Here is a 22,372-nt window from a genome sequence, read left to right on the forward strand (position 1 = left end):
CCCGGCGGCGCCTGTTCGGCGCCACGCTCCCGCGGTCGGAGCGGCTGGCCGGCTTCGGGTTGCCGGCGAGCGCGGCGGCCGCGGAGCTAGCGGGCGGGTGGGCTCGGTTCCGAGTGCGGAGAGGCGGGCGGCCTGGCGGCGAACTGGGCCCTCGGGCCTGCGGCGCGGGCGCTGAGCTGGCGGGGCGGGTCGGGGCGCGGGCGGTGGCTCCTCCTCCTCCGGCTGCAGGTAAGGGCGGCCGCGGGGAGCGTCCGAGGGGAGCGGCTCGGCTGGACTCTAACGGGCCGGGGGGTGGAGGGGGCTCTGGGCCTGGGGGGAGTTTCCGGAGCGTCCCACCGACCCCGTCGCCCCTGAGCGTAAGACGGCCCTATTGACTCCTAGAATTTAGAGGGGACTACCCCAGGACATCCTTGAGAGAAAGGGCATCCCCTGGAAAAGGGGACCCGCTCTCGGTCGCCCCTGCCCCGGTATGGAGAGATATTCCCACCCAGAGAGTCTCCAGGTTGGCGTGCAGCATGCTCGCCGGCTGCACCGGGCCCTCCCAATAGAGACCCACCAAGGGATCGCTCTGCCTCTCTCTTAAGGGTGGTGTCTACCTCAGAAACTTAGGCCCTCCTTTGTTACGGTGAGCGAGGTGGGTGCCCACGTTTCGGAGAGAAACCATCCCGGGGAACCCGGACCTCTGGCCTCTATGCTGTGTTGCGTGTCAGGGTCACAGACGGTGGGATTCTCAGCACTCCCGGGATGGGCTGCCTCCCTCATTCACACATTCACGGTACCTTTTTCTATGCTACGCGGTGGGCCTAGGATACAGCTGTGACCAACACCAGGCCCTTGTCTTCCTAGAGCCCAGAGCGTCTCAAGGGAGACAATGGCATAACCCCAGAAATAAATGACAGCCAGATTTATTCTGGGATAGGGAGGCCTGGGAGATGTGGGAGCTCAGGGCAGGTGCAGCTGAATGTGGGGTTTGGGAGAGTCTCCCATGAGTCCTGAAAGCCAAGTAGGAGCTAGCCAGATGCAGAGGTAGGAGAAAGTGGCTGTATATGCTTAGTGCCTTTCCACCTTTCAGCGTGGCAGAGACTTAATAGACTTTCTTCTGTATGCAGAAATAGACCTATCCCTCTTTGTTACTAACCCCCCCACCCGACCTTTTTAAGTTTTATTTATTTGAGCAATGTCTACACCCAACATGGGCCTTGAACTCACAACCCCAAGATCAAGAGTCGCTGGCTTCTGAAACTGAGCCAGCCAGGCACCTCTGTGTTATTCCTTTTAAAAATGCACTTCAGTGTGGCAGTTGCTGTAGAGGCTTTATGGTATTTGAGCTATAAGATAGGATGAGAAAAGGAAATTGCCGGTCAGGTTGCATTTGAGAGAGCTCTTTGTTGGAATCCGTGTTGGTCCTTATGCTGCAATGTATCTTCATGACCATTATCAAAGATGGTGTTCCCTTTCTGAGCTGAGAACCACCATTGCCCGTGTTTGCAAGACCATTCAACAAATATCACATGCCTGATACCAGTCGTGGTTTTTGGTGGTGAGGATACATCAGTAAACACTTTGAGTGGGGTCTCTGTTCTCATAGAGCTTACATTCTAGTCCGGGAACACAGAAATAAAAAAACAAATGAGATAATTTCATAATTGAGGAGGGGGTGTGGTGGTGAACTTTCCTGATGGCCTCTGAGGGGATGGATAAGGAGACAGAAAAATGACCTTGGTCTTTGGTGACCTCAACAAGATTAGTTTGAATGCAACAGTAGGGACAGAAGTCTGGTTGGAGAGGAGAAGGAGTGGAGCTAGAGATGAGAATTTTTTCAAGCTTTTAGAGTGAGGGGAGCAGAGAAATGGGTCTGTGGATCAACTGGCGTGTGGGGAGTGGTGTCTTTTTTTTTTTTTTTAATTAACTGGAAGATAGAAGAGCATGATAATATGCTGATGGGTGTGATCCAGCAGAGAGGGAAAGTGCTGAAGCTGGACCAAGGAAACAATTAGAGGTTAGGTTACAGAGCATCAGTGGAATGGCCTTTCATGGGACTACATATTAGCACGAAGGAAAGTGGAAAGGTAGGCACGGCTGCCAAGAATGTGGAGACTAATGCAGGTGGCTAGAAGTTAAAGAAAATGGTGTTCTTTCTCCCTAAGGTTTCTTCCCCCATATTTCTGGATATGCCTGCCCTGGTTGTATGCGTGTGTGCATGTTTTGTGAGTGATTTGGGAATGTGAAGGTTTTATTTATAATTTCTAAACAAAAAATATGAATTTCCGTAGTGAAAAATTGAATGTGGCGGATCACATTTTTCACAGCTGTGTACTTTTAGAAAAATACAGCCACTATTACACATCCCAGGGTCTATGTGAAGTTTTGAGAAATCTTTCTAACGGCATCAATGAATTTCACTACAAGGAATAGCACCAGGCAAGGAAATGTGCCTCAGACATACTCATGATAATTGGCATTTTGCATATGGATAAAACTGTGGGAGAGTTTTAGAGGCAAGTGGTTTCTGCCCTGCTGATCTGCTTCAGTACATCAAGTACCTGCTAGGCCTGTGGGGTTTTTGAGTCTCGCTAACTGGAATAGCAAAAATACTTCCACTTCTCAATCCGCATACTATCTGTAAGTCACCGTTAGTGGACATTGTTGAGCTAAAACACTGTCTCTTGTACCATTAAGTAAATGAGATTTATTTTTTAAAACGAGTGAGGTCATTTTTTCCAGTCTTGGTGGAAATTGGCTCCAAGCAGCAGATGCTACAGTTTTGTCTGAGCAGCTCCTGGCTCAGCTCACCATGTGCCAGAGACACACTGCTCAGGGTATATAATGATGTGCGTTCTTTAGGGAAGAAGGTCATTGGTATAATGCACTTTATATATACTGCTATAGAAAGAAATGAGAGAGGGAGAGAGTGTGTGTGTAGTTTAGATTGTTCTTTGGGAATCTGAATTCTTTTCTCCCAAATTTGTAGTGTGACTGATAATCCCCAGTTTTTAAAACAATCCTTCAATATATTTCTTTTTTCCAAAGGCCTTGAGAAATCAAGTGTCTGACAGGCACACGCTTTTACGATGAAATTAATTCAGACTTTGATTTTAGAAATATGCTATAATTCACAGTGCTCTGTGAAGTTAATAGCCTTATGTAAATGTTAGGTACTCCCATGGGGGAGGATGAGGTAGACAAGGGTAAATGTCTCAGAGGTAAGATCATAATATCCTGGATGCATAAAATCTTTTAAAGAAACATTATCCACAGATGTTGTAGAAATCTGATCATTTAATTTAGTTACATACAAATCTCATTTCCACTGAATTATGATTGTGATTATTTTAGATTTTTCTTTTTTATTTTTTAAGTAATCTCTATACCTACTGTGGGTCTCAAACTCACAACCCCTAGTTCAAGAGTCGCAAGCTGTACTGACTGAGACAGCCAGGTGCCCCTATTACTACTATTTTTTGAAGATTTTATTTATTTATTTGACAGAGTGAGCACAAGCAGGGAGAGCGGCTGGCTGTCTGCCAACTAGGGTGCCCAATGTGGGGCTCCATCCCAGGACCCTGGGATCATGACCTGAGCCGAAGGCAGACTCTTAACAGACTGAGCCACCCGGGCGGCCCTCTCTGCTATAATTTTAAGTGAATTTGGAAAATGTTTTTCTCTTTAATTCCAATTAAAGCTGAATGGGATACAACTCAGAACAGAGACATTTTGTACCAATGAGGCTGACTTCAGGTTATTTGATCATAGATAACTGAGTCCATGTCTAATTTAACTAGGAATTTTAAGTAGAAACTCATTTGGAAAACATTTCTATAGTGGTTAGACACCAAATATTCCTCTCCGTAGAATTTATTTTGCTTTTCCTCTGGTGACATTTATTGTACAAGGCTATCTATTTCTCCCAACTTATTTGCAAGTATTTTATTATCCTGACTACTATATAAAATTCAAATATGAGTTTGGGTTCTTGGAAAGTTAATTCCAAATGAGTTTCTGGCAGAAAATAGTGTGTGTTTTTACCTGAATAAAAGTGTTGAGGCATTTTGATGGTCATTCTCATGTACCTACTGACTTTGGGGACTTGTTTTTGTCTTGTAGGGTTAAAAACTAATATTTATATAAGACAGAAGAGAAAGATGTCATTCCGTAAAGGTATGCTGTTTCTACAGATGACGTTGTTTTTATAGCTGCTCAAAAGGTAAAGAGATGTAATGCAGGCTTTTCCTGTGTTTCAGTAAACATCATCATCCTGGTCCTGGCTGTTGCTCTCTTCTTACTGGTTTTGCACCATAACTTCCTTGGCCTGAGCAGTTTGCTAAGGAACGAGGTTTCAGGTATGGGAGCCCTTACGAATGCCTTGGCATCTGTTGAGGACCTGGAGTTCCCTGTATCCCAGCATCCTAAGTTACATCACTAGGCTAAAGGGAAAGAAAGTTTTCTTGTCAATTATCATATGATTTCTCTCATCTATGGAACATAAGAACTAGGATGATCGGTAGGGGAAGAAAGGGATAAAGAAATGGGGGGTAATCTGAGAGGGGAGTGAAGCATGAGAGACTATGGACTATGAGAAACAAACTGAGGGCTTCAGAGGGGAGGTGGGGGGGGAATGGGATAGACCGGTGATGGGTAGTAAGGAGGGCACGTATTGCATGGTGCACTGGGTGTTATACGCAACTAATGAATCATCGAGCTTTACATCGGAAACCGGGGATGTACTGTATGGTGACTAACATACTATAATAAAAACATCATTAATTAAAAAAAAAAAGTTTTCTTGTCCTTACAAAAGCTGCGAGACTGGCACAGGGAGTGGCGGTACTCATTGTGCTCTTGTGGCCCCACCCCCAGCCCTTCTCCCTGTTGTGTGATTTGTTAAAGGTTTGATCTAACAGCAGATCTCTTTCACCACATCAGAGGCCTTAGGGGAGCCTCTGTGGGCTGCTCTCTGCTCACACTGCAGCAGGGCAGGACTCCAGAAGGTGGGGGCAGGTGAATGACACTGTTCTATTTGATGCCCGCCCTGTTTACTAGTGTCAGTGGGGTTACTTTCTTTCATCTGTTCCTTTCTTTTAACCTATGGAAGATACCACGGAGACTCTAGTAGAAACACGAAACCATCAAGCCTAACAACTGATTATAAAAATCACTTTATTGCATAATTCCATTGTCAGTTCTTTTAAATTAGTTGTTCCTACCGCTCCTGCTTTGGTACTGAGGGGTGTTTGAGGCTTCAGGATGTTTGTCAGAAATCATTTTGGGGTCGCCAGCCACCATAGTTGACCGCAGCAAGAGAAGACCAGTAGCTTCCCCTGGACCTTCACTGAGTGCTTTGATAGCATGCTTTGTAACAGTGTGTATTTACGTATATACATATTGTATGTACATAAAGGAATGTGTGTTCTGGTGGGAACATTTATAAAAATGAAAAGAGCATTCAGGCCTCATGAGAGTAATTTGTTCACTCCTTTATCTCCCATGCATATGGATGATGGCCAGTACACAGGAAGTGCTCTGTAATTTCATCGAATATAAGATTTCATTACCTAGAGATAACTATCATTACAATTTTGGCATAGTACCTTCCTGGGTTTTTCTTCCTGTGTATGTATTTTGCTGTTACGAGATTGTGCACTCTGTAAGCCGCACATGACAGGTTTTCCATGTGATTGTATCTGAAGCACGTCACCATGATGGTAGGTACCCCTCATATAGAATTTTAATGCCACATAGTTTGTTTCCACAGGAAAAAGTCTCGGTACAATGATCTAGACTTTTTTTGACGGCACCCCCACAAGAAGCATGTTACATATAGCACCCAAGTATACATGTGTACTTGCTCATTTGCTTATTGTCTGCCCCGCATGATGGCAGATTGTTTTAGTCATGGCTACAACCCCAGTGCCTAGACACTGCCTTCCATGTATTAGGTGCTCAGTGTTCAATGAATGTAAATGAATGTATATATATATTATAAAAGGTAAAGAGAACCTTTATGAAACAGTACTTAGATTTGCTGTGTGTGATGCGGTCTGATACTTTCCTAATTCTATTCCAACTCAGGAACTGTTTTCCTACTCATATTCCGATTGTGACCCACTAAATTGATTTCATGCCTACTTATGGGATGTAATTCATAGTTTGAAAAACAACTGTTTAGTCTGTTTCTAGGTTTTCACAATTATAAACAAACTTGTGACTTCTGATTAACTTCTCAGATATTTTCCGTAAGAGAGGACAAGGGGAATTACTGGCTCAGAGGCCATGTACCTGTTCGTTTATTTAAGTAATCTCAACCCCTGATGTGGAGCTTGAACTCACGACCCTGAGACCAAGAGTCGCACAGTTCCCCTGACTGAGCCAGCCAGGCCCCCCCCCCATTAAGGTTCTTGATGCAAATTGCTAAAGTATATTCTAGAAAGACTCTGTTGTATTCCCACCAGCAGTGTATCAGAATTCAGTCCACCAATTTTTTTTTTTTAATGCTTCTGCTTTTCCAAAAGCCTTGTTACACAGAGGAAAACAATTTCTGGGCTATATACCTCACATTGTAATGAGGGGAGAATGAGGTAAGTATAATCCCCACCTTACCTCTTTTCATGTCTTGGGCTATCAAAAGCTCATGAGATTGTATCACAATACCTTCCTTGTGTGTGTTCTTTGCAGATTCAGGAATTGTGGGGTTTCAGCCCATAGACTTTGTCCCAAATGTTCCCCGACAAGCTGTAGACGGGAGACACGAGGAGATTCCTGTGGTCATTGCTGCATCTGAAGATAGGCTCGGGGGGGCCATTGCAGCTATAAACAGCATTCAGCACAACACTCGCTCCAATGTGGTGTTCTACATCGTTACACTCAATGGCACAGCAGACCATCTCCGGTGAGCTCTGCCTGCCTGATGCTGCTGCTTCTAGAGGATACTCCAGAACAGGCCAGCTGCCAATCCAGGAAATGGTTTTTCTTCTATATGTGTACACTTTTTCTATAGTTGGGATTATACCACATAGCAGCACATGACATGTTTTTCCATGTGATTCTATCATAAACATGTCCCCACTGTAGGAGAAATAATACAAGGAATCTGTGCCAAGATGTAAATCAACTGTGCCATATACACATTGTTAATTAACTCGAGCTGACATTATTTTGGTAATGAGTTTCTCGGCAAAGGAAGCAATATGTTGATTGACATCCTGTTACAAGTTCCTTACCTCATGGACATACCAAGAAGGTCCAGTGTGGGATGGGACAGGGAGCAACAGCAAGGTGGTGTGGTGAAGTGAGCAGACACTGAATCCAGATCCTGGCCCAGAGTGATTGGAAAACATTACTTAACCCCTTGAAGCCCATTTCCACATCTCTAAGTATGGGGTGAAAATACCCAACTTAGACAATTATCGTGTTGCAAATGAGAAAATATATAAAAAATACTAAGACCATAATCATTCAGTAAACGTTCCTTACTACAGTTATTGTAACTGATCATAATAGAATCCTAAGCTGACGAACAAGAGCTCACCCAGGTCTTAAAAATGCTCTGAATTCAAATTTATGAAATTTAGTCAAACATCTTGTTTAACAGGGTAACAGTTGTCTAAACTCTAAAACCTTCCTGTCCTTGTGGTTTTCTACATGGTTCGTGTTTAGTTTGTGAAAATTGTGATGACTTATTTTTCCCATATTTTAAAAACTCCAAAACCATCTAAAATAATGTAAAAACAAATACTGCATTAGAATAGCTACAGAAAAAATATACAGTACTTTAGAGAACATGGACTTTATCTTAAAGACAATACCTTAGACTCAGGTGGATGACTTCGTCATTACAGTGAATTAACAATGGGGTGATTCCCACTTTCTCAATAATTACCTTTCACTACCATCGTATTGACTTTTCTTCACCATGTGCTTGGAGGGTTGGACCGCATGTGGTGATGGGATGTTCTCAACTCCACAGGGAGTTTTTCTACAGCAGTGATCCCAGGTGTGAGCCTGGTGGTTCCGGCAGGGACCTGGATGGGCATACCCTCACTGCAGATGAGGAAACCAAGGTTTGCAGAGGTGAAGGGGCTTTAAGACACCTATCTGGTCGCCAGGGTTTTGTTTACATTATGCCCTTGGAAGGCGCAAAGAGAAGGCTGTAGTCTTGAGGACATGGTTATATAAAACTGTAACTTGGTGCTTTTATTTTCATCAGGTCCTGGCTCAGCGGCAGTACCTTGAAAACCATCAGGTACAAAATTGTGAATTTTGACACTAAACTTTTGGAAGGGAAAGTAAAGGAAGATCCTGACCAGGGGGAATCCATAAAACCAGTGAGTTCTGTGCATCCCCGTTTGTACTTGGGAGTGTAGTTGACTCTAGACCACCACAGGCTTGAACTGCAAGGGTCCATGTATATGCAGATTTTTTCAATACAGAACTGTAAATGTTCTCGCCTTGATTTTCTTAACATTTTCCCTAGTTTATGTTATTATAATACATATATAATTCATGTAGCACAAAATATGTTGACTGTTTATATTCTAGGTAAGGCTTCTGGTCCACAGTAGAGGTTATTAAGTTTTGGGGGAGTCAAAAGTTGTATGTGGATTTTTGACTGTCCAGGGGGCTGTTATCCTAAACCCTGCACTGTTAAAGGGTCAACTGTATTAAGAAATGACTGGAATACCCGGGTACTGGGTGCACTGCAAGTAGCTCCCTGGCGACCAAGGTGGGGCATTTCTTAGAGACCTTCAGCTGTCTTCTGCATGGGTACAGAAAGCATTCTGGGAGTTTCTAAAAAAGGCATAGCCACTAACGAATCCTCTGCCACTGCCTCTTTTGTTTTCCTTTCCCAGTTAACCTTTGCAAGGTTCTACTTGCCAGTTCTGGTTCCCAGTGCAAAGAAGGCCATATATATGGACGATGATGTAATTGTGCAAGGTACCAAAGATTGTCACCATCAGTGCTGTTCTCTGTCCATGGTGTGGGAGGTTGTGGCTGTTTTATTGTACCCTATAAAACATCCTAATTGGGAGGATTGGGCATCTCTAAGGCAACTCAAAGTGTCCATCTTAACAACAAAGAAGTGTAAATCTTACACTTTGTCTATTTCAGGGGATATTCTTGCCCTTTATAATACACCGTTGAAGCCAGGACATGCAGCTGCATTTTCAGAAGATTGTGACTCAGCCTCTACCAAAGTTGTCATCCGTGGAGCAGGGAACCAGGTGAGTTACTTATCTGGTATCTTGTACAAACACTCCGCGCACTGTGCTGCAGGGTCAGGGAGGAAGGCAGCAGAACCGGGGAGCTCTTTCTTTTTTGCTGCATTTTACATTCCTCAGTGGGTTCACCCCAGAACTCAAGGTTGCTTTCCTATGGACTGGTCCATGACCTTGACAACCTAACTCTCCTTAAACATTTGGCTTACAAGTTTATTCTAGGTTCCTACTCTAACTTGGAATCTGAGATGTCACTTTTATTTGCTTTACATGGAGCCCTCTGCTGATAATCCAAGTAGTTTAACAGGTTTTTTCTTTACTATTAGTTATGTATCTATTCTGTTTGAAGCAGTAAACATACTATATATCCCATTTGTCTTCTAGTACAATTACATTGGCTATCTTGACTATAAAAAGGAAAGAATTCGTAAACTTTCCATGAAAGCCAGCACCTGCTCATTTAATCCTGGAGTTTTTGTTGCAAACTTGACAGAATGGAAAAAACAGAATATAACTAACCAGCTGGAAAAATGGATGAAACTCAATGTAGAGTAAGTATACAGCTGACCACACTGTGAAGACCCTTATTTCAACTCTGGGGGTCTTCTTATCCAAGACTAATTTGTCAGGATTCTCCACTAACACCTTACATGTGTCATCTCTCCCAAGAGAGGGGCTGTACAGCAGAACACTGGCTGGCAGCACCACCACGCCTCCTCTGCTGATAGTGTTTTACCAACAGCACTCTACCATCGACCCCATGTGGAACGTCCGCCACCTTGGTAAGTCAAAAAAATTCACCAAAAGGCCTAAGCGAATAAGGAATTAACTGGTTAATAAGGAATTAATTGAGGGACTATCCTCAGGGATGGAAGATATCGTTTCCTTTCAGTTTTCTGCAGTTTGATGTAGTATTCTTATTTCTGACTAGTACTAGTACAATCTTTTGGCTTTTTCTCTCTCAATGTAAGGTTCCAGTGCTGGAAAACGATATTCACCCCAGTTTGTAAAGGCCGCCAAGTTACTCCATTGGAATGGTCACTTTAAGCCATGGGGAAGAACTGCTTCCTATTCTGATGTCTGGGAAAAATGGTATATTCCAGACCCTACAGGCAAATTCAGCCTGATCCGAAGACATATGGAGATCTCAAATGTAAAATAAAACATATAATTTATGCTGTAAGCATTTCTCAGGAAATCCTGGAAGACAGTATGTGTGGGAAGTAACAGTTGCAAGGCTTCAAAGCCTATCTGTGGCAACCCGTGGAAAAAGGGACATTTCAGCTGGGTAAAGAGGACAAACGGTACCCCGGCTAGCAGTCAGCTTCCCAGATAGACTATAAATGTCTCCATCTGCCTTACCAAGTGTTTGCTTACTACCATGCTGAATGACCAGAGGTGAATGGACTGACAGGGATGGTACAGCTAGTTCAACACTGCTGCTTGGTTTTAATTTTGTAAACTTAACCTGTGGTCTGATCTGTTAATAAAGTGAAACCTACATTTTTCAATAGGTATCTGATTTTTTGCTTCCAGGTAATTAACTATACTTCTGTTCACTCATAGTGTAAGAGGAGTTTTCTTACAGAACTTAGACACTTTCAAAATCGCATTATTTTTAAAGATGAACGTATAATACATATTTACAAAATTTATAGTTTGTATCATACTGTAACAACCTGGTAGATCACACGCAATATAACAGTTTAGCAGTCTGTTCAAAATGTTAGGAAACCACCTTATAAAAGGACACGGTTCTGTTACACATAGTCTATACTGAAGTCATAAGCATCATCTTCCTCTTCCGTCATTTTATCTGAGATGTAAGATGGTGCCGACTCATCTATATTGGAGGAAAGAAAAGAGGTTTAAAGAAAAAAGGCAATTCCATACCATGCTACTTTGTTTGCAAACCCCTCCCCGCAAGCTGCCCCACCTGCTTGAGACTCCTCAGGCAGTGCCTCCCAGGCCTCTCCTGCCCCAGACACGTCGGAGCTCTTTTCCTGTGGGACACAGAGAAATAGTACAAGATTAGTAGCCCTTGTCTGCTCATTAATCCAAGGAACTGCATATCTGGAAAGACTCTGAAAGTACACATAACGGGACGTACAAAATTAAGACTAATGATTGCAAGCCTTAAGTACCTAAATCTTAAGGGGTTTTTTTGGTAATCTTTTACGAACTGTTTAATCTCTCCCTTCAGCCTCTTTCCCATTCGTTAGAATTATAACGCTCAAAAACTTAAACTTCAGCTTAAGCAACTTATACAACATACTTACACCAGCTTCTTCATCAACAATTTCCTGGTCACTGTCAAGGTCCTTGTAGTCCTCCCCGTCCTCCTGCTTCTTCTCTTTCTGTTTTGGTAGTTCTTCAGGTATGTCCTTTTCCTCTATTATTCCATTTGTCAGACCCGAAGACTGGAAAAGGATGCTACTGGCTAAACGAGGGCCCCTGACAGCTAGGGAAGGAATACAGCTCAAGTGAACAGGAGATCTTTATTGGTCTGTCAGCCAATGAAGACAGCAAACACAAGACTTGCTTACTCTGTATGCTGTGTGCATTGTTCTTTTCCAGTTCTTCCAGATTAAGGCCCCTTTTCATGTCTGTCACGATGCCCTCATTAAAATGTGGAGAGGGAGTCCAGGATGTAGGGGGAGGGCAATAGTAACCTAAGGAGGCACTGGTATTAAACACAAGATCTGTCAGAAATCAGTTCCTTCATTCCATGTGATCCTCAAAATGTCAACGGAAGTTAGTCTTACCCTGTCCACTCCGACCACATCAGTTTGGCAGCACCTTCTAAATTTGGGCTTCCACCTTTTCGGTGCAGTCCTCTTCTCTGAGCAAGCGATGTAAAAAATTCCAGAGGATTCTTAAAGTCTGGAACAGTAAATTTCAATACTACCTGAAAAAAAAAACAACAAAACCTGAAAATGTCATTCATCTGATACAGTGTAAAAAAAACCTTGAAAATCTTCTACTTAAAGTGCTTATGATGAAAGAGAAGACAGAGCTGAAGGGAAGGGGGTTCTTCTACCTGTCGAGCATCGGCCTGGGACAAGATGGCACTAGCAGCCTCCACTGGTTTCACCACTTCAATACTCGCTGGACTTCTCAGGGCAAGTGCACTGGCAGAGTTAAGTGGAGACACGATGAAACTTGGACTGTCCAGGACTGTGATTTGTTTGTCCAGGGGGACAACCTGCATGCACCTGCAACAAGAGGGATGGTAACTGATGGGAGCACTGGTTTCCGTGAAGGATGAGAGACAACACGAAGCTCAGGGTTGGATTGAACAAACTCAGCACAGTCTGTCAGATCCAGTTTATCATCACTTGCTTCATGTTTATGAAACTCTTAACAGTCCTCCTCCTCTGTTAAAGAGAAACACTGCATGTTATAGCTTATGTGTTGACCTGAACACGTGCTGCTTCCTCTGCCATGAAAATTTCCCCTCCACCTGGCTGACTTCAGTTCAGAGTTGGACTCAAGTATCCCTTCTTCTGAGGCAGCTTCCCCTTCTCTCAACCTATTTGCTTGTCTTTCAAACTAGATGTGAGCTATTCCACTCTAATCAATTCTTCCCTAAGTCGAGCACTGACTTAACCCTGTTCCTTTCACTGACACCCCTAAAGAAAAAATAGAAAATGGTCTTCCTTGAGTTATCCAAAACAAAATAATATTTACTCATCTGTAATGAAATATCACAATTATGGAAAAACTCACTTTACCTTGTAAGCCCCATGGATACACCGACATTACATATCCGTTCTTGTTTTAAGCTGTTGATGATGCTGCTTTTCCCCACATTTGGGAAACCTACAAACGGGAAATCCACAGAACAAAAGGCATTATGTACTCTGGTAATTATAAAATTTCCACTGCGTTATTTTACGTTTGCCTGATGTTTGGAGCAAGATCAGAGTTGGATCTGAGTGTCTTCATTTCAACACTAAGACCAATCTTAGCATCTTCATTTCTTGCACAAGTAATCAAAGAGCAGGAAAATATTATTTCAAATAAACCAGGAGCTTTCAGAAGCCAACTTCCTATAGTACACAGCACTGAAACAGGCAGCATTTAACATTTTTGTGTTTGGTGAAGTGGGCAAGAAACTAATGTCTGAACAAGCCCTTGACTGAGCACCAACCCAATACACTGTTAACATGAATAACATGAATAAAACCTTGGCACTTAAGAGGTAAGACATAAAGTGTGTTGAACTGAAACTCACCAATTACTCCAACCTGAATGGCTTTGCCATAAACCTCCTGAAAACCTCTGAGAAGCTTCCAAAGGCCATCTTTCCCAACACAGACTTCACTTTTGAATGGAGCTCTCTTCCTTACCTTCAAATGCTAAAATTCCATATAATTAGTTTAGCTACTTCTGATAACCCTCCAGATAAAACCCAGGCAATCTGGCTCCAGAGCCCAGCTATTAAAACCACCACACTATTATCTTTCAGATTATCTCTGGATGAAATCAGAGTTGGATCTTATGAGTTCTCATTTTTTAATCAAGATTTTGTATACTCATCATATTTCAGCCATCCAAAATCTGAAAGAACCATACTTCCCACCACTGACCAAAGAGAGTACCTTGATTATCTTGCCTTTGTCCTTCAGATTTGTTGAGGCTCTGAACACCACCGTTGGTAATTCCTTCTTCAAATAATTCAGCCAGTTCTCCAAATTCTCCTTTGGTACCAAATCTAATAGGGGTTAGAAATAAGACACATGCTCTAATTTGGTCATTTTGTTGACATGAATATGCACTATCCGATATTCGGATTTTACTCTGGTTTGTCTCTTCATAATTTTTCCAAAAGGATTTAAGTGGAAGATGGGAAGAGGGTAAGCTCCCCACCATGCTGCCCTTATCTTAACAGAGTTCACTATCTACACCACTGTATTTCTTCAATTCCCTTCTGCACCACTCACCCTTTCAGAATTAAGTCAACCTGTAGATTATGACCCTACTAACTTAACTCTAGAGCTGTGTTTCCAGAATTTACTCTCAGTAACAGCCACGTTACCTGAGAGTCAGCAACAGTAACTGTGGATGCCATTCTTACTTTCTGCTTCACACGTCTCTCTTCTGGGTTTTCCTGGCCCTGATGCTCAAACCAGTACTTCCTAAATGCACTTCATATAAACACTGTCATATATGGACATTATGCAGATGTGGGGAATATGGCAAACTACCATCACTTCCTATGTACAATATATTGCACCGTAAACTACATAGAGCAGCTTATACTCTTAAATAAGATGGTAAGTACTGAATGGCTAAAGAACAGTAGAAACCCGTTAATCACTTATAGAAAATACCTCCATCCCATTGCCCAGCACTGTCTGTGGCAACAAGACCATATGCACTGGCTTTACTGAGGTCAGAGTTGGATCTTATCAGTCTTCAGTAAAAATCAGACTGCTCACGTGTTTTCCTCATACCTCGCTAGTGCATATGGAACATAAAAGGCATCCCTTTTGCTCACCTGATTTATTTAATACAAGTACCAGCTTCTTCTGTCCACTCTGGATAATGGCCTCTTCTACCTGGGGACACCTGCAACCAAGAGGATCTCTGGCATCCAGCACCTCCAGCACAACATCTGCGGCTTCAATCACCTGTCAGAGCAGAAACTATCAGAGGAGCATCCCTTGCTCTGGCAACACCCTCCATACAAGTATACTGGCATTTTCCACTTTGCAACAGGGTGAGCTCAGAGCTGGATCTGACATCTTCACTTTGGCATGAAGAATGTTCACAGGGTCATTTCTTCAGGAAAGTAAAATACAGGTTTGCAAGGCAGCCTCTGGTCTCCCATCAAAGTGGGTTTCAAAAGTGGAAATACCGCCACCGTCTGAATCTATAACCCTTCAATAGCGTATTATGTGGTTTGATAGGCCCCACCGGCCCTGCCAAGAGCTGCTGAGCAGCAGTCATGTTCTATTCACAGAGGGGAGTGAGTGTGGAAAAATGGGTATTGGGGATGGGAGTTTTGGGGAGCAACTATGCCAAGACACTCCCTTGACTTCGTTCACTTAGGTTTCAACAGAGTATTTTTTTTCACACTGCTTGCTCTAAAGTATTTTCCCTTGTTTTAAAACCACTATCAACATGCGTACCGTTCTGGGAAATCATGCTTATAGGGAAATCATGCACTGTTCCTGTACAAAAATTTTATACCTTAAGAATATTTCCTTCAGCTAAACAGAAAAGACCTTAAATAGGATACACCACAATAAATAAATAAAAATAAGAACTAAAAAACAGGATAAGCCAACTTGCTGAAGGATTCATCTAGCTCAAGTAAAATGCCATTTCCACATTTACAGGGTTGGTGTCAGAAAAAAAAGAATGACTCTAGTCTTTTCAACCTCATTACCATTTTTAGACACTGACCTAGACTAAAATACCTTTTTAAGTTCCTGACAATACAACTTCTTCGGATTCTGTTTGCCCGACTTGGGTTTGTCCTTAGCTTTGCCCTGCCCAAATTCCTGCAAGATAAAGACAACGGGAAAGGGACACAAAATTAGCACTTCAGGTGCACTGTTTCTCCATTTTCCATGGCTAATTAGGGGCACTGCAGGTGATATTTCTATTAGTAAGAGAGTTGGAACTGTCCTTCTAAGAGGCACAGCAGCCGCTGCCCTGGGTATGTGTTTTTACTTCCACATCAGAACTCTCATTCACAAAGATACTTGATCATACCTCTTTCACAGGTTCCAAGTTAGATGGCTTAACGCCAGAGTTAGTTTCAAGTTTTCTTTTCTTTTCCTGCTCCTTCTGCCTGTCAAGCTTCTGCTGCTGTTTTAGTTCTTCAAGCTGTGTCCAAGCCATAAGAGAAATGGGTAAGCCAAAGCAACCTGGTGTTACTTTACTTTGAAAAGCTACACGTACCCACACATCACTTGTTCCAAGTCTGAATTAACATATCTTACTCGCTGTTTCCTGAGCTCAGCTTCCCGAAGAAGAGCCTCTTTAAAGGGAGCACTGTTTGGAACTCCTGGGTCTTTTCTAGGCTTTTTGCAACCCCGTTTTTTAGCCGCTTTCCTCAATTTCCGATGGTGCTCTCGAACCTATTATAATAAAAATTTTTATCAGTATCTGGCTAAAATCGGTTATACCTGTAAGATAACCCAGAAAAATTAAACTGTAACCACACAGAGAACGTACATATTTATGTATAAAACTGCAAAAAAATGTCTTCAGGGGACTCTGCAGACATTAACATGCTGATCAGTTTACAGACTTATCACCAAATTACTGCACTTTCCCACAGCTATACCCCTGATGTCTAAGAACTGGTGCCCACGGACAGTCTACTTAACTTCAACTTTAATCCAAACCTCCTAGTGGAGGAGAGGTAGGGCACAAATCAGTTTAGCATTATATTTAATATAGCTCTTCCAAGTACAGCACTTACCTTTTTTTGGATTTTATACCGCTTATGGCAGGTCATGCGTTTACTTGCTTTCTTTAACTCTACAAAGAAACCCATCACAAAACGATTAGACACAAGTGATCCATTTGTTTAGTTTTTACTGACTGTGCTTGAGGGTCATATACCTTTTCCTATTTAGCAATTAACTCTCGAACCTAATTTAAGAATCCTATGTGGTAGATAATAAATGTAGACGATTCTAAAATCTCAGTTTGACTCCGTATATCCCAAGCAGAGCCCAGCTTCCTTACTCCCACTCTTCCTGTAGTAAACTGAAATCGCACACAGCAGGATGAGACCCCAAACGGCAGGCACGTCTTGTCACACACCATGTATCACAAGTCAGGACAGAACAGTGGATTTCAGAGGCGGCTCCCAAACCTCACCAGGGCCAGACTGAACGTGGCTCAAGGGGGGAAAATGCTGGGCCCAAAACCTGGCTGAGACCCTGTTTACGCAGAGACCCAGGCCTCATCTTCACTTTTTTTTTTTTCTTTAAAGATTTCATTTATCTTTTTGGGCGCCTGGGTGCCTCAGACGGTTAAGCGTCTGCCTTCAGCTCAGGTCATGATCCCAGGATGCTGGGATCGAGTCCCGCATGGGGTTCCCTGCTCAGGGGGGAACATGCTTCTTCCTGTCCCTCTCTCCCTGCTTGTAGGCTGTTTCTGTCAAAGACTCCCTCTCTTGTAAAAAAGATTTTATTTGACAGAGAACAAGAGCAGGGGGAGAGGCAGAAGCAGACTCCCCACAAAGCAGGGAGTCCGCGGGGCTCGATTCCAGGACCCCGGGATCATGACCTGTGCGAAAGGCAGACGCTTAACCAACTGAGCCACCCAGGCGCTCCAGTGATCTTCACTTTGTCTTCCTTTAGTGAAACAGGCCAGCGCTCAGCGTTGGGCCTTCCAAACCTCGCTTCTACTGGGGACCAGCGCGACGGCCTACCCGCAGGGTCCCTCATACCCACAGAAGAGCGCCCCGGCGGTTCGTCGACCATCAGAGACAAAGGCCCCTCCACACCCGCTTCCCGACCCCACTCACTCGGTCGCTTCATACTGGTAGTAGCAAGGGCAGCGCCGGCAGTGACTGCAGTAACAGCAGCAACAACGTGTCTCTGACACAGCCACGTGTAAATTGCGGCCGAGCTCCAGCGTCACGCACTGACGCTACCGCCGTAAAGAGCGCCGCCGCCCGCTCGCGTGCGCGCGCACGCAGTGTCGTGCGGAGCCGGGCTCGCTTGGCGGCCGCGGGACTGGTTTTGCGGCGGCACCGGGAGGGGTGAGGGCGGTGAGGGCGGCGGGTGCTGGAGCGACGGCAGCGGCCGCAGCCGGAGGAGCAATAGCAGCAGCCGTGGCGGCCACGGGGCGGGGCGCGGCGGTCGGGGACCGCGGCCGGGGCTGCAGGCGGCGGAGCGGCTGGGTAAGGCCGGGTCCGGGGCGGGCGGGGCCGCTCCTTCTCGGCCGGCTGCCGGGCCTTTGTGTGGGCCCGGGCGGGCGGGAGCAGCGGCGGAGGCCCCGCCCCGGCCGTGGGGACGCGCCGGTCGGGCCGGGCGCGCGGGGCGGGGCACGGCGGCGGGCGTCGGGACGGCCAGGCAGTCTTGCCGCACCTGCCGGCCGGGACAAAGGCGCGCTTCGGCCCGGAAACACCCCGCTCCCTCTTTCCCGCGCCTGCGGCTGGCCGAGCACTCGTCGCGGGCAGCTTCAAAGCTGTCAACGTTTCCCTTAGTCCCCCGTACCAGTGACAGGTCCGGAAAGTCTTTCATTTCTTCCGCAGGTCAGGGCCTCCTTTTTTTGTTGTTTCTTGACGGTTCGGACGCAAACTCAACTGGTGAATTTTTTTTTTAAATCAAAAAAAATTTTTTTTTTTACATCTTCTAGATGACTGTGCTCAGACCGAATGTTTTTATCAATGGGACTTGTATTTATAGTAGAGGCTAGATATTTAAGTATCCTATCTTTATGCAGCACCACAAAAAAATCGAGGTTTTAAAACTGTACGTTTCCTGGTTTTTAATAATTTTCCACCTCTTAAGATTTTTTACTGAAACAAGCGTGGTTTTGTTGTGATAGAGCAGATACTGGTGATTTAAATAAGATTGGCAAAATGTAGAAGGAATACTGAAAAACAAATGGCAAATACATAGTATAGCAGATATAGAAATTAATACTATAGTTATAGAACATATGTTGGAATAAAACATTCTTATTAACTTACATTCCAAAAAACTAGGGCTCTTCGAAAATGATTTTGAGATGATGTTTTTCCATTAAGAGTAGTATGATTTTGCTTTATTATTTGTTAACAGATTGCCGGTATTTTAAGATTCAAAGAAAGATAGGAAAGTATCTTTTGAAGAAGTATTTCCAATTTAAAACAGTAACAAATATGTGCGTGGATAAAAGGAAGGGCCTGATCGCTTTCTTTGGCTTTGGGTGTACAAAATATCTCAAATATTAATATTCTACCCAAAACCCCAAGATTAGTAAATTGTGGCATATATATGATAGGCTATTATCAAGCCACTGAACATCTGGAAGAATCCTGTTAAAACACAAGTTGCGGGGCGCCTGGGTGGCACAGCAGTTAAGCGTCTGCCTTCGGCTCAGGGCGTGATCCTGGCGTTATGGGATCGAGCCCCACATCAGGCTCCTCCGCTATGAGCCTGCTTCTTCCTCTCCCGCTCCCCCTGCTTGTGTTCCCTCTCTCGCTGGCTGTGTCTATCCTGTCAAATAAATTAAAAAAAAAAAAACAAAACACAAGTTGCAAAACGATACATATGGTCTAACACTTTTGTTTAAAAAAATAGGCAACCAAGGCATAGAATAGAGAAAGCTGTGAATGCCAATGTTAAGGGTGTTTTTTTTTTCCTTCAAATCCTGTTTTCCGAGATTCTTGTAATACTGTAATATATTCCAGTATTGAGTATCACAAGAAGTACTAGTTTATAAACTGTCAAAATATACTATGTGGCTATAATGAGTCAGTATTTTCCCAGCTGCACACTTTAAAGTTATTTGTTAGTGTCCACTGTAATTTGTTGGTTGTCAGACTTTTGGATATGTGACTGTAATCAGTGCCATTTTAAAACTTGTATTTGAGTTCCAGAATCTGTTTCCTCTTCATGGGAAAAGAATTGCTAAAGGGATGCTCACAGTCCTTTTAAACCACACAAGCTTTTTTTAATGTCCCTCTTATGTATACTTTTAATGCGTTTGTTAAAAAGATAAATTGATCATTAATACTATACCAGAAACTATTCTATAAGCAAGAGCTACAAAAATGAATAAAGTGCTATTCCTGTTCCCAGGGAGCATTTAATCTAGAGTTGAAACTTCTTTGTTGTGCTTTAAAGTTTCACAGTGATTTCATGTACATTTCACAGCCCCAATAATCTAAGGCATACTGTTCTCATTTTAGAAGTGAAGAAACAGCTCTGAGAGATTGTGACTCAAGCAACATCAAACAGATAATTCGAAGTGGGGGACTTGGGACTCGTGTTCTGGTCTTCTGAGCTCGAGTCCTGTTGCCTCTCCTACCTACCTAGCCACATTGCCTTTATTGCCAAACTTCCAAAATACATTTAAAAACGTGTCCTTTGGATAAGAAAATAATTGAAAATTGCCCTTAAGCTGCATCTTTTTCCTGTTTTACCAGAGAAAGTTAATGATTTAAGGAGTTTTGGATGTTGTGTGGTCTAAACTGGTATACACACACCAACAATTTACAATTTTTTGTCATTTGCTTTTCAGTGGATTATTTCTGAAGGTAATTTTGATCGCCTGCCAAAATGATCGAAGGCTTTGTTTTTAATTTTTCTAAACTTATGTGTGATGTCTTTCCAGTGCTGATAGGACTTCTGGAAAGAAATGTCTTTCTCTGAATTTTTTTTAGGGGGGGAAGAGTTTTCCAGACTCTATTCACATGAGCCATTCTTGGTTTGTTCCAGCTTGCCAACACTTGGTGTCACATGTGAGCCTTCCACATGTGTTCACTCTCCATTCCAGCTCTGTGACTGAACTCTGCTCTTATTGACTAGGGGGCATTTGGGCAGGCATGCTTCATTCCTGGAATTGACAGTCATTCCATGTGAGTAAAGGGGAATCCCATCGATCCGTCTTTAAGCATATGAAAAGCATTTGGTTTTTAAATGGAAAGAAATGTCAGGTACTGTTAGTGCCTGAGCCTTTGCAGCAGTTCGGCACAAGAGAACTGATACGGCTATTTTCTCCAGTTCTCTTATCTTTCTTTAGCAGCTCTACTTGAATGTTTTCTGTCTATTCGTACTCATTTTTACTCCTTCTGACCTTTCTTTTTTATTTCCCCTTTCTCTGCCTTGTTCTTCTCTTTCAGTTTTGAATATATTAACACTGAATCAGCACTTCTAAAGCCCTGCCTTCTCCCTCTGGCTTCACTTGGCCTTCAGACATAATGAGGAGACTGGCTTTTCGAGGCGCTGGTTGTGCTCTGGTAAAGCTGGTAAATTACTGATCATCTACACCTTTTCTCTTTTCTGTCCTTCCTTGCCTTTTCCCTTCCAGTTTTCTTAAATTTTGTTATCCTTTCCATAAAGATTCCCTTGTCATGTTCATCAAATTCACTTGTGTCCTTGTCATAGCTTGTTTATTGAGGTTTGGTCTTTAGTTTCTTCATCTTAATGAATTGAGGCCAGTTTATCAGCCTTTTATAAAACAAAAGAAAATCAACAACACTTGGCTGTCCTTGGCCTAAGCCCTTTGAACCTTTTAGCCAGTTGTAGCCAATTGCAAACCAATATACTGTATAACAAACCAAAGCCTAGAGGAAGGAATATCGTCATGGTAGGCTGTTTTTAAATACCATGTGGACGGTAGTTCCAGCGGAAGAGATAGGAAACTCCTCTTGTTTCTTAGTTGGTTACCAGAATGTTCTATGTGTTGGTTTGTTTTGCTCCTCGTTTCTCCCTGGAGATCCCCAGTTTTTCTCTCCATACCTACTCGCAACCCATTCGTTCAGCTGCTGGTGTCTTAGTTTACTGACATTGAATGTTAATGAATGAAACTGGGATTGGTTTTTTTCTTTTAGCTTTACAGACCTTTGAAATCACAGTATACTATTTGATACTGTCGTTAAATTGTATAAGCATTATAGGACCTTCTCAGGTATAAACCCTTTCCCTCTAGCTGTAGCGATCATTTCAGTGGTTGCATTTTTTGTGTTACAGTCAGTGTGTACATTTGTAAAGTCGTGTTAACATTAGTTACTAGACAGCCTACCTGACAGCAAATATTTATGTGTTTCTGAAAGGCCAACTAGGACCTAAAAATTCCCCTCTGAGGTACTATTCCAAATCATGTGCTGAAACTTAAAGCTATGATTTCAAAATTCAGGGGAATAGAATACCTCATATAACTGAAAAGGAGGTCAGTCTGTTGACAGAAAAGTTTCATAGCAGTTTTACTACTTTGACATAGGTATGGTAAGTCACATTAGGTGTTTTTCAGGGATATGTTTTGTGTCCTTCTTTAATGAATGGAGAAAATTCATTTTTAGTGTGTTAATTTTAGAATTCATCTAAAATGCTAGAAGGTTAATTGTCCTCTGTCCCCTACACTTTGGCACTGCTCATTTGCCTCAGGTACCGATTTCTATTTTTTCCACACCATGGCCCATCTGGAAAATGATCAGAATTGTTAGACACACTGGGGAAAACAGACGAAGCTGCTGA

General features: G+C 43.1%; 3 protein-coding genes and 3 non-coding genes across 35 annotated transcripts in view; 2 read left to right on the forward strand and 4 right to left on the reverse strand.

The window, feature by feature from the left end:
• Nucleotides 1-10: 10 nt before the first annotated feature.
• Nucleotides 11-10,723, forward strand: GLT8D1 (glycosyltransferase 8 domain containing 1). Of its 3 annotated transcripts, none has more exons than XM_045807325.2 (10): nucleotides 11-228; nucleotides 4,105-4,158; nucleotides 4,242-4,340; nucleotides 6,673-6,886; nucleotides 8,204-8,321; nucleotides 8,847-8,931; nucleotides 9,106-9,218; nucleotides 9,597-9,763; nucleotides 9,882-9,994; nucleotides 10,184-10,723. In XM_045807325.2, the coding sequence occupies exons 2-10, from the start codon at nucleotides 4,143-4,145 to the stop codon at nucleotides 10,372-10,374; spliced, it is 1,116 nt and encodes a 371-aa protein (XP_045663281.1). In that variant the 5' UTR covers nucleotides 11-228; nucleotides 4,105-4,142; the 3' UTR covers nucleotides 10,375-10,723. The 3 variants fall into 3 exon arrangements, with proteins under 3 accessions (XP_045663281.1, XP_045663283.1, XP_087723126.1); XM_045807327.2 differs by lacking the exon at nucleotides 11-228 and adding an exon at nucleotides 268-356; XM_087867000.1 differs by lacking the exon at nucleotides 11-228 and adding an exon at nucleotides 4,924-4,998.
• A 101-nt stretch (nucleotides 10,724-10,824) lies between these two features.
• GNL3 (G protein nucleolar 3) lies at nucleotides 10,825-17,935 on the reverse strand. The gene is made up of 15 exons (XM_045807323.2): nucleotides 17,710-17,935; nucleotides 16,654-16,712; nucleotides 16,169-16,306; nucleotides 15,939-16,052; nucleotides 15,641-15,724; nucleotides 14,716-14,848; nucleotides 13,817-13,929; nucleotides 13,450-13,573; nucleotides 12,947-13,034; nucleotides 12,253-12,427; nucleotides 11,978-12,120; nucleotides 11,759-11,895; nucleotides 11,492-11,673; nucleotides 11,149-11,215; nucleotides 10,825-11,055 (listed from the first exon to the last, which is right to left on the reverse strand). The coding sequence occupies exons 1-15, from the start codon at nucleotides 17,720-17,722 to the stop codon at nucleotides 10,973-10,975; spliced, it is 1,653 nt and encodes a 550-aa protein (XP_045663279.1). The 5' UTR covers nucleotides 17,723-17,935; the 3' UTR covers nucleotides 10,825-10,972.
• LOC123798839 (small nucleolar RNA SNORD69) lies at nucleotides 12,486-12,562 on the reverse strand. Its single transcript, XR_006781415.1, has one exon. It is a non-coding gene; the product is annotated as a small nucleolar RNA SNORD69 (small nucleolar RNA).
• LOC123798840 (small nucleolar RNA SNORD19B) lies at nucleotides 13,689-13,770 on the reverse strand. The gene has a single exon (XR_006781416.1). It is a non-coding gene; the product is annotated as a small nucleolar RNA SNORD19B (small nucleolar RNA).
• On the reverse strand, nucleotides 14,598-14,674 carry LOC123798838 (small nucleolar RNA SNORD19). The gene has a single exon (XR_006781414.1). It is a non-coding gene; the product is annotated as a small nucleolar RNA SNORD19 (small nucleolar RNA).
• A 21-nt stretch (nucleotides 17,936-17,956) lies between the features above and the next one.
• Nucleotides 17,957-22,372, forward strand: part of PBRM1 (polybromo 1) — a 116,044-nt gene continuing 111,628 nt past the window's right edge. For 15 of the 28 annotated variants that reach the window (XM_045807300.2, XM_087866988.1, XM_087866989.1 and 12 more), the window contains exons 1-2: nucleotides 17,963-18,087; nucleotides 21,019-21,144. In XM_045807300.2, coding sequence (XP_045663256.1) covers nucleotides 21,097-21,144 — 48 coding nt within the window. In that variant the 5' untranslated portion in view covers nucleotides 17,963-18,087; nucleotides 21,019-21,096. Of the gene's footprint in view, nucleotides 18,088-18,239; nucleotides 18,442-18,468; nucleotides 20,755-20,784; nucleotides 21,145-22,372 lie in introns of those variants that run through there. The other 13 variants (XM_045807303.2, XM_087866996.1, XM_087866986.1 and 10 more) reach the window with 6 other exon arrangements.

The sequence above is a fragment of the Ursus americanus genome, chromosome 14 (assembly GCF_024610735.1).
Source record: "Ursus americanus isolate L20-20 chromosome 14, mUrsAme1.1.p, whole genome shotgun sequence".
NCBI lineage: Eukaryota > Metazoa > Chordata > Mammalia > Carnivora > Ursidae > Ursus > Ursus americanus.

What these genes read in the sequence shown, in the direction of transcription:
- GNL3 (XM_045807323.2), bottom strand. An exon ending in GGTATAAAATCCAAAAAAAG is followed by an intron (nt 16,307 to 16,653) that starts GTAAGTGCTGTA and finishes TTATTATAATAG; the next exon opens with GTTCGAGAGCACCATCGGAA. An exon ending in ATTGTCAGGAACTTAAAAAG is followed by an intron (nt 14,849 to 15,640) that starts GTATTTTAGTCT and finishes CTGCTCTGACAG; the next exon opens with GTGATTGAAGCCGCAGATGT.
- GLT8D1 (XM_087867000.1), top strand. An exon ending in GGCACAGCAGACCATCTCCG is followed by an intron (nt 6,887 to 8,203) that starts GTGAGCTCTGCC and finishes TATTTTCATCAG; the next exon opens with GTCCTGGCTCAGCGGCAGTA. An exon ending in AGGGGGAATCCATAAAACCA is followed by an intron (nt 8,322 to 8,846) that starts GTGAGTTCTGTG and finishes TTCCTTTCCCAG; the next exon opens with TTAACCTTTGCAAGGTTCTA.